At 41.8% G+C, this 20,817-nt stretch overlaps 1 protein-coding gene across 2 annotated transcripts in view; it reads right to left on the bottom strand.

The window, feature by feature from the left end:
* Positions 1-20,817, bottom strand: part of CUL5 (cullin 5) — a 677,835-nt gene that overhangs the window by 385,136 nt on the left and 271,882 nt on the right. For both annotated transcript variants that reach the window (XM_085621507.1, XM_085621508.1), the window contains 3 exons: positions 11,535-11,680; positions 11,364-11,444; positions 3,727-3,820 (listed from right to left, as the gene is read on the bottom strand). In XM_085621507.1, the coding sequence (XP_085477633.1) occupies positions 3,727-3,820; positions 11,364-11,444; positions 11,535-11,680 (321 nt within the window). The remainder of the gene's footprint in view (positions 1-3,726; positions 3,821-11,363; positions 11,445-11,534; positions 11,681-20,817) is intronic.

The following is a 20,817-nucleotide window of genomic DNA, read 5'->3' as shown; positions in this document are numbered from 1 at the left end:
ACAACAGTGATTTGTCCCAATTTATGGCAAATCCGGAATCATCCCCAAATATGCAGAAGATATCCCGCAGTCTGTCTAGAATTGAGCCACTTTGGTCAAATATAGTAAGATATCGTCAGCGTATAGTGAGATACATTCATTTTCACCACCTGGCCATCCTTATACCTGTGCATCCACACACACCCATGCCGTCAAGACTTATATGGTCAGGGCAAACAACAGTGGCAACAGCGGACACCCTTGCCACGTGCCCCTTCGTACACTTAACTCCCATGAAAGAAGTGTACCAAGATATTATGTCCCTAGGTGCATGGATTTTGCGACTTAAGAGAGCCCAATAGTACATATACATAGCTGGCTCGGATTGGCTACCTCAAGAAGATAGCAGATATCACAGTGATCAACATCAGGCTGGCTTTTGTCCAAAAGAATTTAAATTATAGCATTACACCCCCCCCTCTCACGCCCACCCTTAGAAATATTTCCATTCAGTGTGGTCCTGAAGATGGTGTCTGGATAAAAGATATTTTCCACAACGAAACATATGTGGACCAAACTTGTTCTCCGCGTATTCCCTCTCTGTGTCAATTCTCCCTCCAAAGTGGTTAATCTAGAGCAACTCTTCCGTCTGTCCCCTATCTCCCCAGTTATGGTGACTTCTCTGATCAGGTCTTGTATGCCTTCCACAATATTACTGGGCTCTTCACTAAGCTTTTGCTTTTCTCAAAGTAGAATTTAGATGCTTTATCTAGACATTTAAATTCCTGCTTGTTTGTGAGGCGCCATGTTTCCATTGTCTATGTCCCTTTGGGTTTCAGTGCCTTAATAGCTAGTATTGCCAGAACCTCTTGAATATTAATGAGGTGGGATGTAATTTGTGACCTACCAGGAATCACCACCATCAGAGGGATGATGGCCTGCTTGGGTCAGCAGACCACCCTGTCATTTATTACATTTAATAAATATATATATATATTTTTTTAAATGTTGCCTTTCCAACCCTAAAAGGAAACAGGTCTGTGTTTAAAGAGAAAAGTTTCTTTATTTTTTTGTTTCTTTAAGAAGACGCAGTGGTCCAGTGGACCACTGCCTCCTTTTAATTATTTTTTTTGTTTAATTCGCAAAGCCTTCCACTTTGCGAATGGGTTGCCACTACAGGTTTGAGTCGATATAAGATTAAGGATTTGAGACCGAAAATCGGTTACAGAACATTAATACATACCATTCCCTTTCAATATTTGGAAGCGACATCATTGCCAAATACCAAATTTGTATTTGGTCGCAAACAGAAATTGTGATTCGGTAACGTGCTACCGAATTACAATTTGATTTCTGTACATATAGCTAATCAGGCCGTTTACAACCTCAAAAAAGCTACTATAGGAGATGTTATTTCTCTAGACGGGATTGAGATTATTGCAGCACCTCTTTGGAAACATCAACGCCTCTAGAATCACAAATTACAAAGGAAGTCAACTTGTGTCTTCCCTTTCTTTGATCGCTATGTTATTTTATTCTTGACAGTATTTACATACAATGAGCCGGTCACTGGCTCTACTTCCAGGGAACCCTTCAGACACCACTTGTCCTTCATCTTGTCCTTTGAGTAGAGAATGGATAATATGATAAAGTCTTCTGCTATGGAAAAAACACAACATCCCAAATAACAGCATATCCTCCCCTAGAACACATTACTGCCAATACAAACTGTAGGGAAAACACAATGTGCCCCTTTTCATATTTACTATAAACAAAACAAAAAACAACACCTCCTAACAAATGTATTGTGTTTGCTACACATTCCCATCATTATAGATATCTTTGTATATACCTAGTGGTTACTCAAATCCTGTTATGATAGCTGTCTTAACAAGGGCCTACCGAGTAAAGTGCCTTTTACTCACCACTTATGTTGTGAATATGTGCAATGTGTTTCTCTGCTATGAAACAGTCCCATCGCTACATCCCCAAACAATATTACAACCCCAATAGCTTAGAACACAGTGCCTCCAGTAAACAACTGCTGGTGGAACATTTATTGATATCCCTGCATATACCTTTACTATTCTTTAGCCTCCCTAAAGGAACAACTATTTCATTTAAAACTTCTGAAGAATATCTCTTTCCTACCAGGGAGTCAACAGGTTTAGCAGGTGATTGCAAATCAGAATACATTAATGAGGAGAAGGAAGTAAAGGGTTTAGATTCTTGTCTCGACAAATACAGATGTCTGCGTATGTGTGCTCCAGAGTAAGGTTCCACCAGTGGCTTGCAGCAATTGTCATAGGTGGATAAGCCATTTGATGTCTGTGAAATGGAGAAGTAAAAAAAAATACAAAGGATGTGACACATGATCGAAGTAAAAGGAGCCCATCACCTCCAAAGAACAATGATCAAAAGTACTCAGGTTTCCTTCACGTGCTTTAAAACAAATGAGAGATAGATGGCAAAGGAAGGGTCCTGTGCTAAGGCTCTTCGCCAACGACTGACTGACTTGCTTGCTATTAGCCACTCCACTCAATAAATGTTTAGTAATCCTGACAGACTACAGAATAACAGACCTGCAACTTGGCCACTGCTAAGTGGAGGTATCGGAAGCATAAGTGAGCAAACATGAGAGGTACTACTAGGGAGATTTGCACCTCTAAACATAGATGCCAAGATACTTCTGAGCTGGAGGGCTCGATTGAAAGAGAGAAAACAATAACAGAGAGGGAGACAGATGAAGAAAGGTGAGAGAAAATAAGGAAAGTGGTAGAATGACCAGGGAAAAACTAGATATGAGAAGGAAAAAAGAGATAGAGATGCACATAATATGTATATATATACACCTTGATGTATTAACCCCTTCGACGCGCATGACGGAGCGGTTCCGTCATGCACGTCGGTTGCGCTGTGCGCATGACGGAACCGCTCCGTCATGGCCCCACCCGCGCACGGAACCTTCAGCGTGGCGCGGAAATCCGCGCCGCGCTGAAGGGGTTAAGCTAAACAGGCAATGTGGATCCAGGTTGTTACAACAGTTTTGGGTAGATGAATCCCTAATTACTTCTAGTCCACCTTGCATAGAATACAGTGTTATCAACTAAAGCTAAGATTATGAAATGGTGTCAGGGGAGGTTTCTTTATTCTGATGCTGCAGTTGAGTCCAACATGAATAAACCTGGAGAGGGGTCCTGAGTTGTCATTCATACACTGTCTTGGGAAACGTTTGTCCAGTGATGGGGCATGTCCAGGTTAAAGCAGAGCCAACTCCAAGTTTATCAGTGAATGGAAGGTGCAGAATGAAGAAGGCACTACTAGATCTTTAATAATTCTAAATGCACATATATGGTGGTTTCATCAGTGCTTAAGGGAGTTCCAGCTTGGAGGGATCAATTAGATAACATACACAACTAAATGCAAAGTTAATACTCTAGTTTATTTTTTCCACAAATTTCTTATCCTTCCTTTCTTTCCTCAAGACCTATGATTTCGGGTACAATGAGGTTTAAAATGAAATAGAAGAGATAAAATATAGAGCTAAAAGAGGAGTCTAGGGTTTCTTTTTGGAGGAACATGGTAATTATTGCTTAGTACACAGCTTTAAATAAAGGTATACCGTGATATAATAAAATGGCACAGAATATAATGCAAAACTTTAATGTAAAATAAAGAATTTGCAACAACTCGATTAATTCAAGGTAACCAGAGAATGTAACATTTGATATAGATCCAGTAACTTACTTTCAGTTTCATTTCTTTTGATCATGCCTGGACATTCTGCTAAAATTGTCTCTTTAAAGGAGGTCACTAGGGCGTTCACGCAGCATTCCATGAGCTGTGTAATATAAGAAATTTAGTGAAGTATTATTATTTTTCATAAGAAGTTTCATTAACCAAGTAAAAAAAAAAAATACTTGCCTTCAGTAATGTGCTTTCTGAAAGACAGCACAGTATCCATAAATTCCTTATTTGAACCTTACTCCCAGGCGCCACAGTAAATTTGGAACTTTTTCCAGTAAAAGCATATCATGCTGTTCAGTGTTGCCAGTGGAATGGTGCAACTCACCCACAAGGTCCAAATAAGGTGCCACAGGAGCCTGTGATGTTTTCTGCACCTTCAGAAAGGATATGGACACACAGTGCAGAGCCAAAATGAAAAAGGAAAAAAATTCATTCTCAGCCGGGAAGATGGGAGGACAGAGTTGTCATATCCATCAGAGAATGTTACTGAAGTCCGTAACTTGTTGTTACCCTGGATACACACTCCAGCAAATTCATGATATGAAAATTGAGACTGCACTATGCCAAGCTTTAGTGCTCGGCAAAAGAGTGCAGGTCCAAGGTCTGGAGACATGCCCTAGAGAAAGCACTAAGATTTTCCTCTCCTCAGGAATGAGATGAGAATTCTGAAGCTTGATATGGGTGGGAGCATGCCATCCTTCATGGAAACTAGAAAATAATTGGAATCATATCCCACATTCCTCTGTGCCACTCGAACCATCACTATTGCATCTTTTTTAAGAGCCAGAACCTCCATCAAGATGAGGACATAAAGGCCTGGGGGTAAAGGGGACTTGAGGAGGAAGGAATTAGAATGAGGAATCAGCAGCAAACAGGTAACAATGGTAGGGCATAGCCCCACTGTATGATCAGACAGACCCAAGGTGCAAAGGTATATATTACAATGGTTCAAAATCAATTATATCCATCCACCTACTAGGTGACTGTGACAAAAGTTAAAGCACTATTAAGGGAGTGACAACAGCCAATAAGGATAAAGAATGATGCTACTGGTGCCCTATACCTCTTGCAACTGACCTGCCTATAAACTGCTGACTAGGTCAGCTCTGCTTTGACGGTTGAGGAGGCCAGAACTGGGACACCTGTTTACCCAGTTACCATCAAACGGCACTGTCCATCAGATTCACTTACACATCCCCTGAGAAGCGGTTGGAATACAGCCATGTGTGTCTTGGAAGGAAGCCTACTGAGTCTGTTGTGCCAACAGTGGTCTTCTAAATCGGTTTCACCACATACTAACCATCTCAAAAGGGTTGAGAAAACAAAATCTTCATATGTTAAGGTAGGCAAATGGTGCCAACATTACCCTTCCAAAATGTATGGGTGTTACATATGAGCAGGCATGTGCCATTTGCCTTGTGCAATGAGATTGCCTGAACACTGAATACCATGGCCGCTACTCATTTTGACTTCCTATCCTAGGGAACCGGGGAATGAATTCAGGCTTAGTTTGGCAGAACACACCAGTACCACAAGGCTCTCCAGTGAGGGGAGTGTACGTAAACTTTAGGGTCCACTGGTGTAGATCGACAACACTAATCCACTTCCCCAACTACTGCAAAAGGCTAAAAAGGGCTTCTCCCAAGACACTATGACTGTATCAATCTGTGCTTTACTAAGGTAAATCAGTGGTTCAGCAATAAAAGGTGACAGCTGGAGGATCTCTGTAAACATATAGGGCTAATCCTCCACCACCACCACCGTTGTCAATACAAAAAATAGGTTTAGTAAGTATAAAAACCTTTCCTTTCATAGTTCATACTGAATCAAATTAAAAAGGCAAATGGGCTGTTATAAAAAGTGTTTCTAGATTACGGTTTAAAAAAAAACAAAAAACACTATTTAATGAATTGGGTATTGGTTCAGAAACAAACATATAAAATAATTTTGAGAATCTCACGAATCAAGAGGTATTTTAGTCAATAGTATGACTAAGCTCAGTAGAATTGCATTTCCTTTGTAAAGGATGATTGAAGAGGAAGTAATCATGTGTTTAAACTGTGCTTGGGTTTCTGAATATATCTCATTAGATATTGATGATTATGGAACAGGTTGTGAAAGAATTGTTTTAGCAAATGTAGAAATTATTTGGAGATCGTGTAAAGGTTGTTAGTTTTCCTATTTTTCATTTGACCTTTTCTCTTGATATATAGATGATTATTTGGTCAATCGTTAGATTCTATATTAACTATGAAAGGAAAAGGTTTCTATACTTATCTATTGGAAATAGGAGTTGGTCTTTTTTAAAATTAATATTTGAGCTTTCCTTATTGTGGATTGTACCCCTCATCTGTTTGTTCAATAATTGTACATATAATGAGTAGTAGACATACTCTGGCACACCTTTTTCATCTTGTGAGAATCAATGCAAAGCATCCATCAAAGAAGCAATGTCTTAAGGGATATTTTTCTTCTTCCCCAGATATAGCTTAGCATGATCCATGCTGGGACATGTAGTACAACTATATTCAGCCTTGGTTAATGAATGCAGAATCTGTATTTTATCCCTGCTAAAGGCAGGTTCCTAGCTATCATTTAGGGCCAAATCGTGTAGGTAATATGATGAAAACCAACATAATGGTGAGTTTTGTTTCCATACTGTATACTTTCTTTGTATTATTGAACATGTTATTGTGATTCATGCCACCATTCTGCTACATACTTTCTGTGCAAGGTTTGTGTATAATAAAAGACTACAAAATAATAGGCTGAGGGGTAGCCCGCAACCCACCTGCTGATTTTTTGCCAGGAATGATTAGCCATCCAAATATAGGCCTGCCTACTGGTACGAATGGAAGGATAAGGCATTTTGCTTTCCTCTGCTATGCGTGGTTGATCGATACCTTCAAAGCCACAGTGCAACATGTGATCGTTCATTGTGATGACTTTTACCCAAGCCATGAAAAATCGTTACATCTAAGTCTTTGATATCAGTCTTCCCTGATGTTGCATTATTCTCTTTTTTATTTTTAACTGTTTATTAACTTTGCTCAAAAGACCCGTTTACATGAATCACTTGTGTTTGTACATTGTGAGGTTTCAACATTACAGCAATAATATGCAAGAGGTAAGAGACAGTAGATCGTTGGTGGCTCCCAAGGCATACTTTTACAACATGACCTATTCTCTAAAAATGTTGAAGCCCGGTTCATCCCTTCCATCCATCACTCCGCCCCGGCTCAGCTGATACATATTACTCTCCCCTCAGCGTTGCTCTATGTCGTTGCCATGGTGCCCATATTTTCTCCCATTTTTTAACGCAGCCCCTACTCCTATATATCGTTTCTTCAGCTAGCTGGCACCAATCAAGATCCCTTTCCCACTCTCCCAATGACGGTGGCAGAGAAGCTCCCCACCCTCTGACAATGTTTCTTTTGGCGATACAAGCTGCAATGACCAACCATATTCCCACATGTCTGAGCCAATCAAAGTCCCCTCTAATCTTTAGAAGAAGCCATTTAGCATCCATTGGAACAGTCACTCCTGTCACCTTGGACATAATGTCTGTAACTTTCTGCCAAAACGGGGCAATTTCTTGACACTCCCATAGAATATTGAAGCAAGTTCCTTCCTGCTGGAAAACCCTGACGCACAGAGCTGGCACCAATCAAGATCCCTTTCCCACTCTCCCAATGACTGTGGCAGAGAAGCTCCCCACCCTCTGACAATGTTTCTTTTGGCGATACAAGCTGCAAGGACCAACCATATTCCCACATGTCTGAGCCAATCAAAGTCCCCTCTAATCTTTAGAAGAAGCCATTTAGCATCCATTGGAACAGTCACTCCTGTCACCTTGGACATAATGTCTGTAACTTTCTGCCAAAACGGGGCAATTTCTTGACACTCCCATAGAATATTGAAGCAAGTTCCTTCCTGCTGGAAAACCCTGACGCACAGAGATGTTGGTGCCCTACCCCATTTATATAGGTGTGTATGGGGATAATAGGTACGGTGTAGTATCTTAAGTTGTATTAGTCTAAATCTTGAGCAAACTGCGATCTCTCTTGGGCTCCTGCCATTCCTCATCGTCTAAATTTCCCAGGTCGTCAGCCCATGCCCCTCGCAGGGTCGTCAGGGGGTCTGGCATGTTATTTATTAGTTTGCGGTATATCGTACATGTCGCTTCTTCAGGGATGGGATCAAGTAGCAAACTATTCTCTAGTGGGGAGTGATCCGGAGCATGGGTACCATGCTGGATGTATCGCCGTATTGCATGCATTAGTCTAAGGTAATGGTATCTCTGCGTCTGATTTAGATTGTATTCCTGTTGTAGGTCCTCAAAGGCGAGGGGAGCTTCACCCCTACACACATCGCCTAGGTACTCCATGCCTATCAATTTCCACCCTCTAAGGCCTGTTAGGGCAGCCACTTCTTTCAGTGGATCTCCCACCCATAATGGGGTTTGACTAGTTAATTTCCCCATCCAGCCTAGAAATCTATTGGCCTCCCTCCAACACTATCACCACCTCAGTGTGCGCAGGCCACTCCGGACGCTTTTTCAGGGAGTACAAGAGCGGTTCGCAGTTTCTTCCCGGCATGGCGGCTCTGTCTGCTCTGTAGGCCAGCTCGTTGGTATCTGTGTACACCCAGTCATTTATAACCAGTAATTGTGAAGCCCAATAGTATAGCTTGATGTCCGGAAATGCCAGGCCTCCAATGTACACTCCCTTTTGTAATTTATGAAGCGCTATTCTGGGAGAACCACCCTGCCACAGCAGTGATCTGACTTCATGGGCTACCTGCTTGAAGACTGTCGGGCGAACTAGGTATGGGGTGTTCTAGAGAACATACAAGAGGCGCGGCAGAGCCATCATTTTGAAAAGGGCCGCCATGCCCATAAGAGACAGTGGCAGGGTACGCCAGTGACGTACGTTGGTACCGAGTCGGTCTATCTGGGGTTCAAGGTTTTCCCTCAGGATCGTCTTTTGGTTCCGCGTGATATAGATGACTAGATATTTGAAACCCTCCTTCACAACTGGGGCTGCACACCTCGTCGGAACCCTAGGTGGAGGGCCCGATAGCGGGAAGATCACCGACTTAGACCAGTTGATGGTATAGCCCGAGTAAGTTGCAAACAGCTCGAAGATGTGAAGTACTTTTGCCATTGAATGGTACGATCTTGCAAGACTGTATCATCTGCATAGAGCGAAATTCGCTCTTCCCACCCTCCCGGTGCCTCTATACCCCAAATTATCAGATCTTTCATAATCCAGTGCGCCAGTGGCTCCTATGCGAGGGCAAATAGTAACGGGGACAAGGGACAACCCTGTCTAGTGCCATGTTGCATTATTCTCATTCTGTCACCAGTGCTTCCTTGGTCTTTTGGCTGCTCCGCAGGCTTTCATTATAGTGGTTGTGTCCATTCCAGTCCCGTGTTTTGGCTTTGTGCGGCGGTTGCATGCGATCATGGTCTTCTGGGCTCTAGAGGTTTAGAATCTCTCTTACGCTACAGTTCGTAGAAGATTAGCTTGTGGCCATTGTGAATATAAAACACACTGGGAAGTCACCATCTGTAGAGGGATTTCCTCTTGATGCAAGTGTGCACTGAATTCTCTGCACCTTGCCAGCGGGAGAGGGGAGACATCATGAAACAAAATAATAGAACTGCTTTTGAATTCCAGATTATCTTTTTTTGCTACCCAACAAAAACACGTATTTTTTCTTGAAGAAAGGAATCCTCGTTAGGACTTCAAAAGGAAATTCGTTGCCTACTTGGAATTAAGAGAGAACTCGTCTGAATTCAGTCCAGTATTAGCTTGTAGGCACCAGGGACCTCCGGAATATCGCAAAGTAGATCTTGGGCATGATTTTCCAACTCAGAGTTACTCATTTGATTTCTATTGCCCTGTATTAGAACATTGTTCTGCTCAGTGCTTAATTTGAGCCAGTGCTTTCCGGTGCTTGGTACCAGCACTTAATTGTCAACACCGGTGCTAATGACAGTCTGACACAAGGCAGCGCTGTCTGGCTAATTCAGAGATTACTACAACAACAGTAAATTATTAATTCAATATACGTTATAAATGACTATTAGCTGCCGCCCAAGCCATTCTCAAAGCTTTGAGGGCCTGTAATAGCCTGAATTGTCACATTTGTAGGAGTATTATGGTTGGTAATTGTGTTTTTACTATCATTAGCAGCATGGCAGGGGCAATGTGAGGTGAAAGCAGCAGTGGCAACCTGACAAGAGACTTGCTACTTTTATTTTTACAAATTAAGCACTGGTTATGCTGACAGCAATTCTCACTTTTCAAAGCTGCTCGTGCCTCATTGATTTCTAAAGAGATCTATTCAAGTTTGTGCAGTGAGTTGTCCAGGTCTGACAACACCTTGGCAAAATCTGATCAGAGGGAAGAAATGTCCTTTCCAGATTCTTGCATTAGTAACTAAATATCTCCTTTAGTAGAAGGTAATTGCATATCAACTGAATTATCTGTTGTACTTGCCATAGTGTACTGAATAAAGGCATTTCAGTGTTGCTGGTCACCAGTAAAACATTTTGAGCTGGATTCTGATGTTTGACCTCATGGTTTAGCCATCTTGCTTTCTTATGACTGAATGTCCTAAAGAAGGTACTGTAGTGTGGAAGATGCCCTGAAAGCACCACACAAATGCTGGTAATCATCACAGGAATCCTCTCTGCACTGTGAGACTCTTGGTGGCACTTGACTTGGCCGAGATCATGCTCCTGTGCATACTGTTGTCGCTCGTGATTGTTGTAGCTTTTCAGGTAAGATTGAGGTGTGCACATGGAAATTACACATCTTGCAAGAGGCATTTGTGCAGTTTTTACTACTATTATTGTGAATGGACATATTTGGCATCAGGACTTACCTCAGTTATGCCCTTTGACAGAGTACAACACTCAAAGTATTTCCTTTTTAAGGACTGCAACTTTGGTTTGTCTGCAAGGTGTGGTTTATGCCATAGTTACCAGTTTCGCTTATGGATTTCCAAACTGAATTGCATCCTAGAGTAAAAGGAAAACTTGAATTTGGGGCTATGGAGACTTTGAATACAGTCTATTTAAGAAGCTTGGAGATGAACGGTTTATCTGGAATTGTTAGGTAGACTCGATGGATTCGGAGGCCACTATATAGTATGATAGGCATAGTCTTCAGTACCTGCCAATTTTTTACAATCTACTGGCCCAACTACATTTGTTTAATCACCTAGATTAAAATCGAAACAACCATTTATAATACCAATTGCATCATCAAGGTTACACCCTGGAAACTAGGTCTCACAAGTAGTCTGCATTGCCTTATGTAGTACTCTACTGTTGTACCCATCTCAGATATTTATGTAATTTATCAAGGTCCAGTTATTTTATTACAATTGGAATATTCATTCTGGTAAAAGTGTTTCTATTTTGTGTTTCATACATAGTGCTTCTGTCAAATATGCCTTTTCTTGTTTGAAAATGAGAGAAAATATTGATGTAATATGACAACTTTATTTACACCTCAACGTGGGAAACAGGAATCTGTGCTGGCATGTAAAAACTTTAGACCATCCGGCATTTTATGAACAAGTACATAGTTAAAAAAATATATTTTCAACTGGACCATACATACCGCTTGTACTGAGTTACATTCTCGGCGTGTCTCTAAATATCGTAATGCTCGTTTTTCTTCTTCCTTCAACTTGGCATCTGCCTGCCCAGAAATAAAAAGGGATTTATTTTATATGCATTGGCAATTTTGAAATAAGCATTTTGATGATCAAGATTGTAACCTGTGACTTACATATTTCATGTAATTTTGAACACCATTCTGCTGCAAATAAGAAGGAGCCTGTGTTCTGTAAAACCTCTCCGTTGAATCCAGATAAGCCTTCTCAAAATTGTCCCTATAGATCTGTAACTTATCATCTGGGTTTGAACAAAGATTAACTGCAAAGAGAACACATGGAAGAACATAAGTAAAAATAATAGGTCAGGTGTTATTATAACAATGTTTGCTGGTGGAATGACCTTATCAAAAGACCGTTTTAATGTCAGGTGAGCAGAACATAAAGCAAATCACTAGCCTATGTGCTTCCCTTGTTTCATATAATGAGTGAAACTGGTCACATGTGCAGGGGACTAGATCATACTTTCCAACCACAGCCCAGTATGCACTCCTATCAGATTTCATCCTCTATGACTTTAAAAATCACTAATCACCAGTGCATTTTCACTAACTGTATCACAATTGGAGCTACAGGATGAATAATTCCAAAGTGGAAGAATAAAAAGAGCGAAGCATACATTAGTTTACGCAATGGACTACCAAAGGCAACTGACATTTACTATAATTATAAGCAACCTTTCCTTTTCTAATCAAGAAGTTTAGTTGGAAGACACATAAGCCAGACAGGAGTCTGGGAAAGATGTTTGCATATATCGCTTGTGCAAACTGTTGGGTTCTGAATTAGAACCTGTGCACTAGGAGTAGTGCATTTAAAATGCGTGTGTAAGTGGTAGGTGGGTCTTTGGAAGGCAAGTACTTTAGTTGAAGCAACATTTTTATAAAGACTTTCAGCACTTACACTAACATTCTCATTCAAACTCCAGCTCTGTTATGGGGGCCCTCTAAAAAGCCTTAATTCGGTCTAGAGGTTGGTCACCACATCAATGTTGGAAGGTGATTCACTATTAAAATTGGATTACAGTTGACCTGAGGGTACACACACAAAAAAGTAACTTAATGTATTCCAAGTCCTGTATCATAGGCATCTTTACTCAAATAATAAATATTAGAATATTTACAGCCAATGGAGGCTCACAGAGTCAGTTTTTTTTTTTTTAATAGACCAGATTTTATTGATTTTGTACGACACAATGTAAATATTACAGCGATGGCAGGAAGTGCATCTGCAAGTCAAGCAATAAAACAATATCACAGTGAGAGTCATTCCAGTCTGTAATGATTCCCCCATCTGCCCCATATTTTCATGTATGTGTGTGGGCAGCTTCGAGCTTTGGAAATGGGCTCATCCATCACCATGCACCAGTCAACTACCCTGCACCAAGAATTGATCCAGGGGAAGTGGGAGCACAGAGAACCACACTTGAGCAGTTTCTCTTTTGCCAATCTGGGTGCCCAGCCCTACCAGGGATCTGTCCTCTCTCCTACCCCTATTACTTCCATCAGGCAGAGCAAAGCAATTCAGGGTGTGGGGTCCATAGTACGCTCTAACACTCGTGAGAGGGTCCGAAACACTACCACTCAGTAGGGGGTAAGCAGCAGACAGGCCCATGACGTGGAAAAAAATCTGCTTGCTCCTCGCACACCTCGGGCATGCAGGCCAGAGCCGCTGATGGGCCCTCCAGAGATGCCTCAGCTTCAAGTAAGTGGTGTACAGGTACGTAAACTGAATCGGCACCACCTAGCAGAGATTGCCAATTGCCAGGGTGCATGATGGCCTCTTTCCATTCACTGTCTTCCAGGGTACCCAAAGAGAGTTATTTGTAAAGCTTTAATGCCAATTTTTACTACTGAAAATTGTACCATTCATGAACTGGAGACTTGAGAGGCAGGAGGGTCATTTAGAAATAAAGTGAAGAGGCCTATGATGCAGAACCTGGAATACAAGCAAGTAACTTCCTTTTGCATCATGAGAATCACAGAAACAGACAAACATTATGATAGGGTAGCAAGTGTAACCCCATTAGTATTTTTATCTAAGTGAGAATGGCACCATAACAGACCTACATAGATATGTGCCTCTCATAATTTTAACCTATACGATATTCCAAAGCAGCTTGAAGACTATCTGCTATGGACTGTGAATCCAAAGAGTAATGTTTAGTAATGGTACAGAATTTCAACTAGTGGATTTACACATTTCATTCAGTGCAACTGTGGTAAAGGTTACATGTAGTCTCTATATTAGCTTTCCTTTTCAACTTAGCATCTTTATCCGATGGTGGTTTGCACATGTTTTCCCCTAATACGAGAAAGTGCCACACACACATTTTTTCCTGGTAGTTATTGTTGCATTGTAGTCAGCACAATTAGTTCCAGGGTCACACATATTAGAAAGTGATAACCTAGAATTCTTTTTTTTTTTCTGCTCAAAGGAGACAACTCTTTCTCTCCAGACTAACTAAAGACGTTGTTCTGCCCCCCTGGCACAGTACGATAAAGCTGGTGTTTTATTATTTAAACATCGTTCATGCTGATTTTGGTGTGAGGAACTTCACACCAAAGTTATCGTGCAAGCTGCAGTGAACTGTGACTGAGATTAAGCTTTGCAAGCCCCGACCTTCATCCTGAGAAGGAAAATAGCTGTGCAAGAAAAACGTGCAGGCCTGCACACACAGACAGGATGCATTTGTTAATGCACTGAGGCCGGCTTCCTGACACATTATACCATGGTATGGGGTTAGATCATTCCTACAGGTCTGGCAGAAGGGTACTCCCGATATGATCTTGCTAGTGTAGTGGTATTAGTGATAGATAGAAGTAACATTAGGAACAATTAGCATGCTTGAATTGTTTGCGGTTTTCACCATTCTAATAATGCCTATAACAATGGTGTGTTTCGTTTGCTTAATAATCGCAGCTCATGTTTTATTTACAAGGATTACCTCTTTTCAATAAATGTTTAAAAATGTATTCTAGCATCTTTTCTTTGTACACCTTGGTCATGCAAAAGTGACAAACGAAAACGTTAGATCTGTTTCCACAAATTCCTAAGGAATCAGAGTGGTCATGTTCAAGAATACGGACAATATCTATAACTCTAGATGGTTAGGAAATTAGATGTGGTACTGTGCGCCAGCCAAACCACCATTTACTGATGATATAAGTAGACTCAGTCTCCATATCGTGAAGTTTTGTTGACCTAATGCACAGTCCTACTAAATTAGTAGGAACCGTATAACATGGTGCCACCAACATTTTAGGTTTGGTACCTATTTAATGGGTCTCCTGAGTAGTTTTCTTGTGTGTGCCCAAGGCTTCTTTATCACCTGTATATGGAGACGTAAGTGGTGATAAGGATTTATCTTCCTAAGCTTTGAGAGGAAGCATCTATGTCTGTAGGTTGATCAAACATGGTCTTTTAAAAGGATTGCCCCCTTTAGAGTTTCCTTTCATTGAATCCCATTCATTAAATATGGTGTAAGCAGTGATTATTGTTGTTAATTGTAGACAAGCTGTCACTAATCATTTGGCTAGATATTGACTCGCCAACGGCAGTGGAGCAGTTACCTTCCTGGTTGAAGCACACAAAGCTTATAAATGAAGATTTTTATTCCTGGGTTAATTGTCCAGTAGTGGATGCAACTTCACAAACATTTCACACATACACTAAGTCTGCAATTTCGGCTGCATATAGAACTTATGAATATTTTAGAAATACCTTTAACTTACCATGAACATCATAATAGGCTGAAGTTCCAGCTGCATATAGATATTATGAATATTTAGAAATACCATTAACTTACCAGGAACATCATAATTTGTTCCAAGAAGCCCTCCCACATACACTTCAAAGTGTAAGACTAGACCCTCTCAGTAATGAAGGGGCAACAAGGGAGGTGTTAGGAGGATATATGCCTTATTTGCATACAAATGCATTAAATCAGCGAGAAACGCTTGCTCTCTTGAACCATCTGGTTAGGTTGAATTGATGTCTGATGCAGTATATTATGCGTATATTAACTACTGTCCCAGCTAAGTCTCTTCAAGCTAGTCAGGCTCAGCTAGCCGTGCCTGCAGTTAGTCCAGTGACCATTAATGCCATTATGGGTAAAATCCTTACCAAACAAGATTAAATTCCCTTTTTGGATTGCACAAAAAAACAAATCCGCTTGAAGCGGTGTGTCCCCATATGGGACCCCAAGATAAACTTTGAATTCTCACTATGTGTCTTCAACTTGGTATATCTCTCCCTGTTGAGGCGTGTAATACATATCATACTCCATTTCATGCCATTTACACCATTACTCACTGCACTCCTTCAATTGCAGTTTTACCTGAAGTCCTTAAAAAGATTCAGGCTGAACATGGAGCAGCCCCTGTCCTGGATTTGAGGATGAAACTCTCCCTTTGAAATTCCTTTTTGGCAGGGCTCGGCGTTTCAGAGGGTGATCATCTTGCCGTGGTTACTACCAAGGCCCTCAACGTGACTATTCACTACAAGGGCGCAGAGGATGCCAAGACTCCAACTATGGTACCACCTTCTATCCCTCAAGATCACACGGCGGGAGTAACCGCTTCCGTAGAGGGTGGCAGGGATCCTCTCAGGAACCTGGATTTACAGGTGAGATTGATTACTCTAACAGAGGTAATTTTGGGTGGCAGACCCCTTTTGAACAATTGGCAAGCACTAACTCAAGATCCTTGGGTTCTTGAATCGGTGCAAGGGTACAAGCTGGAGTTCTACGACTCCCCTCAATAAAGTCTCCCTCCCCAAGAGATGTATTTTTCCCAACAAGAGCATAATTTAATCTTCTCAGAAATAAAGGCATTCAGGGAAAGGAGCGATCTGCTTTTCAGACCCCACCCTTACAGGTTTCTCAGTTCCATTTCATTAGTGGAGAAGGGGGGGTGGGGGGGGGGGGGGGAGGACTAAATCTGAAAGACTTCAATGCCTGGAGCATTTCAAGATGGAAGAGAGCCATCTTCTTCCAGACATCGGTCGAGAAGGAGACTGGACGGTACATCTAGATCTGAAAGACGCCTACTTAATGATCCCAATATTTTCCCCACATTGACGATCCTGCAATTCAGGTGGCTGGGTGGTTATTACGAGTTAAAGGTTCTTCCCTTTGGCCTATCCTCGGGTCCTTGGTGCTTCACAAAAATAATGAAACCGATCATAGAATCCCTTTGACCGAAGAAAGTACACTTGATCATTTACTGCCGGATAGTACTGACACATCTGGAGTGTACAATCAGTCTCTTGCAGGAGCTGGTGTTCATTATCAAAGCACAAAAGTCTCTTCTGATTTGTTCGCAGCGCATAGTTTCTGGGGTCCAGATTCGGTTATTTCGCAACTGATCCTTCCCCCCCAAAAAATATTTGAATATCAACATTGAGATCAATAGCTCGAATAGTGGGACTTCTGGCCTCAACAATACAGGTCATCTTTCTGGGTCCCCTGCACTACAGGGCCCTTCAACGGCTCAAGATCCAACATCTTTGGAAAAGTCTCAAGTACTCGGACCAGATCAGTCTGTTGGAAGAAGCCAGGATGGAGATGGCTTGGTGGTTAGACAACATGGAGGCCTAGAACAGTAAGGCGAGCTTTGGATCCTCTCCAGAGATAATTACTGAATCAGACCCCAGTTGGTGGAGCTTGGGTGCGAGAATCATTCAGATCTCCACGGGAGGTTGTTGGCTAGAACTGGAACTGAGCCTTCACATCAACTGCCTGGAATTCCTGGTGGGCTTGTTCACTATAAAGCCTCTCTCCTTCAAAGACTGATTGCTGCATATTGCTAAGGATGGGCAACACCTCAGCAGTGCGGTATGTCAACAAACTGGGAGGGACCAAATCTCAGCTTCTAGCGGAAATTGCCAAAGACTTCTGGCATGCTTGCCTGCATGAACAGATTTCAGTTGTGTTGGAATATCTCCAAGGACAGCAGAATACGATTGCGGATTGGTACTTTCAACACCTTAGAGATTACAGTGATTGGAGACTTCATCCGAAGATCTTCACCTTTGGGGTCTGTGCAAGATGGATCTTTTCACCTCAAAGCCTGATTTTGATCTTCAGCTGGTGGCCGGACCCAGAGGCTCAAACGACAGATGTGTTTCTCCAAGACTGGTCTCCTTTCTAGGGTTATACGTTTCCCCCTTCATGATGATCCCAAGGGTTCTTTCCCAAGTGAGGCATCAAAGCGGAGATAGTTCTGGTGACTCCATTTTGGAAGGCGTAACCCTGGTAATTTTCAAGTTGACCTGTTCTCTTCAGAGGCTGATTCCGGTCCGTTGGAACCTGTTGCTGGATCCAGTGGCTCAGCCACATCCGTTGATTCTCTTGGGACACCTCTCGCTGTTAGCATGGAGGGTTTCTGAGAGAGATGGATTTTGCTGGGTAGTTTGCAGAACTTAGCATCCTACATCAAACAAGCATGGTCTGCTAGTACCCATAAGCAACATGCCTCAGCCTGGCAGCATTGGTGGGGTTGGTGTGGTAAACAAGGTGTAGATTCTGTGGGGATGGATTGTTGCCTAGTGATACATTTTTTGTCCACTCTAGCATCTTCCGGTATGGTTTACAGGTCAGTTAATTTCAGATCTGCTATTTCGGCAGGTCATCTTCCCGTGGATGGTAAGCCAGTCAATGAACAACCTGTGGTGTGTAAACTTATGAGGGGTATCAGAGTATCCAATCCTTCCCAATATAGATACTCTGTTTTGTGGGATGTGAATATTTTCCTTACATTCGTAGAGATTTGGCCTGATGAAAATTATCTGTCCTGGATGCAGCTATCAGCTAAACTGACAATGTTATTATGTTTCATCTTTTGTAAGAGTTTCAGACGCTCAAGCCCTTAATATCTCAGGTAAAATGTTCTTTCCAGAAGGGGCATCTTTTGCTATTACCTGGCAGACTAAATCTAATTCCAAAATAGACTCTTCTCTGGCGTTTCCTGTAATATTAAGCTTTGTGTAGTACAATGCTTGAAGGCATATGAGGTGAGTACTAGGAAATTTCGATCTGACCTGCAGGGTTAATTTTTACTTGCTCTACAGAAACCCTATAGACAAGTGATAGCTGCCACCTTAACCAGATGGATGTGTTGGCTACTATCAGAGGCAACGTATTCACACATCAGTACTATGTACTCATTCCTCTAGGGGAGTCATGGCGTCTGAATCTTTTTCTATAGGTTCTCATTTGGATGTTATTCTCACAGTGGCTAACTGGTCATCAGAATCAAATATGGGGTTGAGTCAGTAGGAGGGTGGGGGGCAATGAAGTTGGAATGTTGTGTTATTATACAACCATTTATATATGATCTCATTATATTGGATATTCTTGCCAACCTATACATGCAGTACAACCTGTGCCGTGGGCGTATGTTGTCAACGGATAGACATTACTCCATGACTGATTGATGTAGGATTCATGATACTATCAGTAATGCACTGATAATTTTCTATGCATGGCTGTATTCATTCTGTTTTTACCGAACAAAGAAAAGGAAAAAACTTTAATAAAGTGTTATTAAAAAAAAATGGTCATCAGAATCAACTTTCAAATCTTTCTATTACAAACCAACTGTTAATGTCACATCAGTGGTGGTGGCACAGTTTTAAACTTGCATTATCAGAGCCTCCGGTGCTGACAGAATATAAAATGTTCTCGATTAAGCAAAAATAATTTTTAATTCTGTTAAGGGCACAGAGGCGAGGATGCATATGGATGCATATGTTTATGTTTAACAAATTACATGTTCACTTAGGTTGAATTGCATAATTTGTGTTTTATGAGTACACACCTTGTTAGAATTCTTAGATGGTTTTGTGTTTATATACTGTTTTCGGCTTGAGGTTCTTTTTCCTTAAGAGATTATCAGAAACAATCTTAAACCAGGCTGAGTTCAATCGCTGGTTGAGTGACCGAGTTTGTTGGACGCCTTCCCTTCCTGCGAAGTGTCACTTGGGTCTTCATTGAGAAGATATTCTACAGGGCCCTCAATCGGAGGCCTTCGAGAGGGATTCCTCTTGAGTCCTGGTTTCAGGTCTTTCCCTTGGTGGACAGCTGTCATCGCTAGAGGATTCCAGAATCACAGATTGACAGGTTACAGTTTTGATGGTCAAAGAAAGAGGATCCAAGATGACAGCTGCAGTTATTATAGAGTAAACTGCATTATGACTGAACATATGACTATGGTATATGTATGCACATGGGAACTGTAGTTGTTTGAATGTCTTGGTTTTAATTGGCTGCTGTCAAATAAATTCAGTAAAGATAGAGAAGCATAATCCTCGCCTCTGTGTCTTTAATAGACTTGAAAATTCTTATTGTGTAAGCTAAAAAATATGTATTCCTCACACTTAGTGCGATTCCTATTATTGCGTCCAGTCCTTTAATGATAACTTACCTTACTGGCGTTTGATTGGATTTAAAGGTAACACTATCAAGAATCAGCTTCTTTGTGGGAAGGTAGTGGCACTGAAAGATGCTTTGCCATGGGCCCGTGTGATCCACACAATTTGTCATCAACGTGTTGCTGTACATGTTGCAGGGAATTTGTTGGCAATGAAGCTACCAAGGTGGCAGTTCTGCATGCATTAGTAGATGTGATTACTCGTTCACATACAAGGATAGATGATGACATCAATGCCGCAGTCACTACCTCAGCTAGTGGCGAGCCCCTACCTAAAGGCTATTCAGCAAAAACTCCCATCTACTGAATCCTCAAAATATTACCTTTGCCCGCATTCCCAGGGTGGGTGATCGAGTGATACCGAACCTTGACGGCGGGTCAGAGTTAATAGAACAAGTTACTTACCTTCGGTAACGATGTATCTGTAAGAAACATTAGTTAGTTAGATTCCTCACCTTAGAATATCCCCAGGCGTCAGACTGGATCCGGAAGATTTTTCGTCAGCAATACCCCTTGCGCGTCGCTAGGCGTCGTCTGCGGCTCCGCGTCCGTCGTCGGCGTCATAATGACGTCAGAGTACTTAGACGACGCCCTCGCGCGCTGACGTCAGTTCTTGTACATAATTTTCCGCGCCAGGAACGCAGAGCCATGCAAGAGACCGACACTGGTGCCAAAAAATCTAGGGCCCTGAAAGGGTTAGCCTTAACCCTGGATGTCAGTTCGCAGAACGGGGAGGATGGGTGGGTCGGTGAGGAATCTAACTAACTAATGTTTCTTACAGATACATCGTTACCGAAGGTAAGTAACTTGTTCATCTGAAAGAAACACGTTAGTTAGATTCCTCACCTTAGAATAGATACCCAAGCAATACCAACCCCGGTGGTGGGTCTGCGAACCAAGATCACACCAGAAAGTCCTGGAGGACAGAACGGCCAAAGAAGCCATCCCTCCGGACTTGGCTGTCTAGGCA

The sequence above is a fragment of the Triturus cristatus genome, chromosome 8 (genome assembly GCF_964204655.1).
Source record: "Triturus cristatus chromosome 8, aTriCri1.1, whole genome shotgun sequence".
NCBI classification, from domain to species: domain Eukaryota; kingdom Metazoa; phylum Chordata; class Amphibia; order Caudata; family Salamandridae; genus Triturus; species Triturus cristatus.
This window is presented reverse-complemented; position numbering and strand designations above follow the sequence as displayed.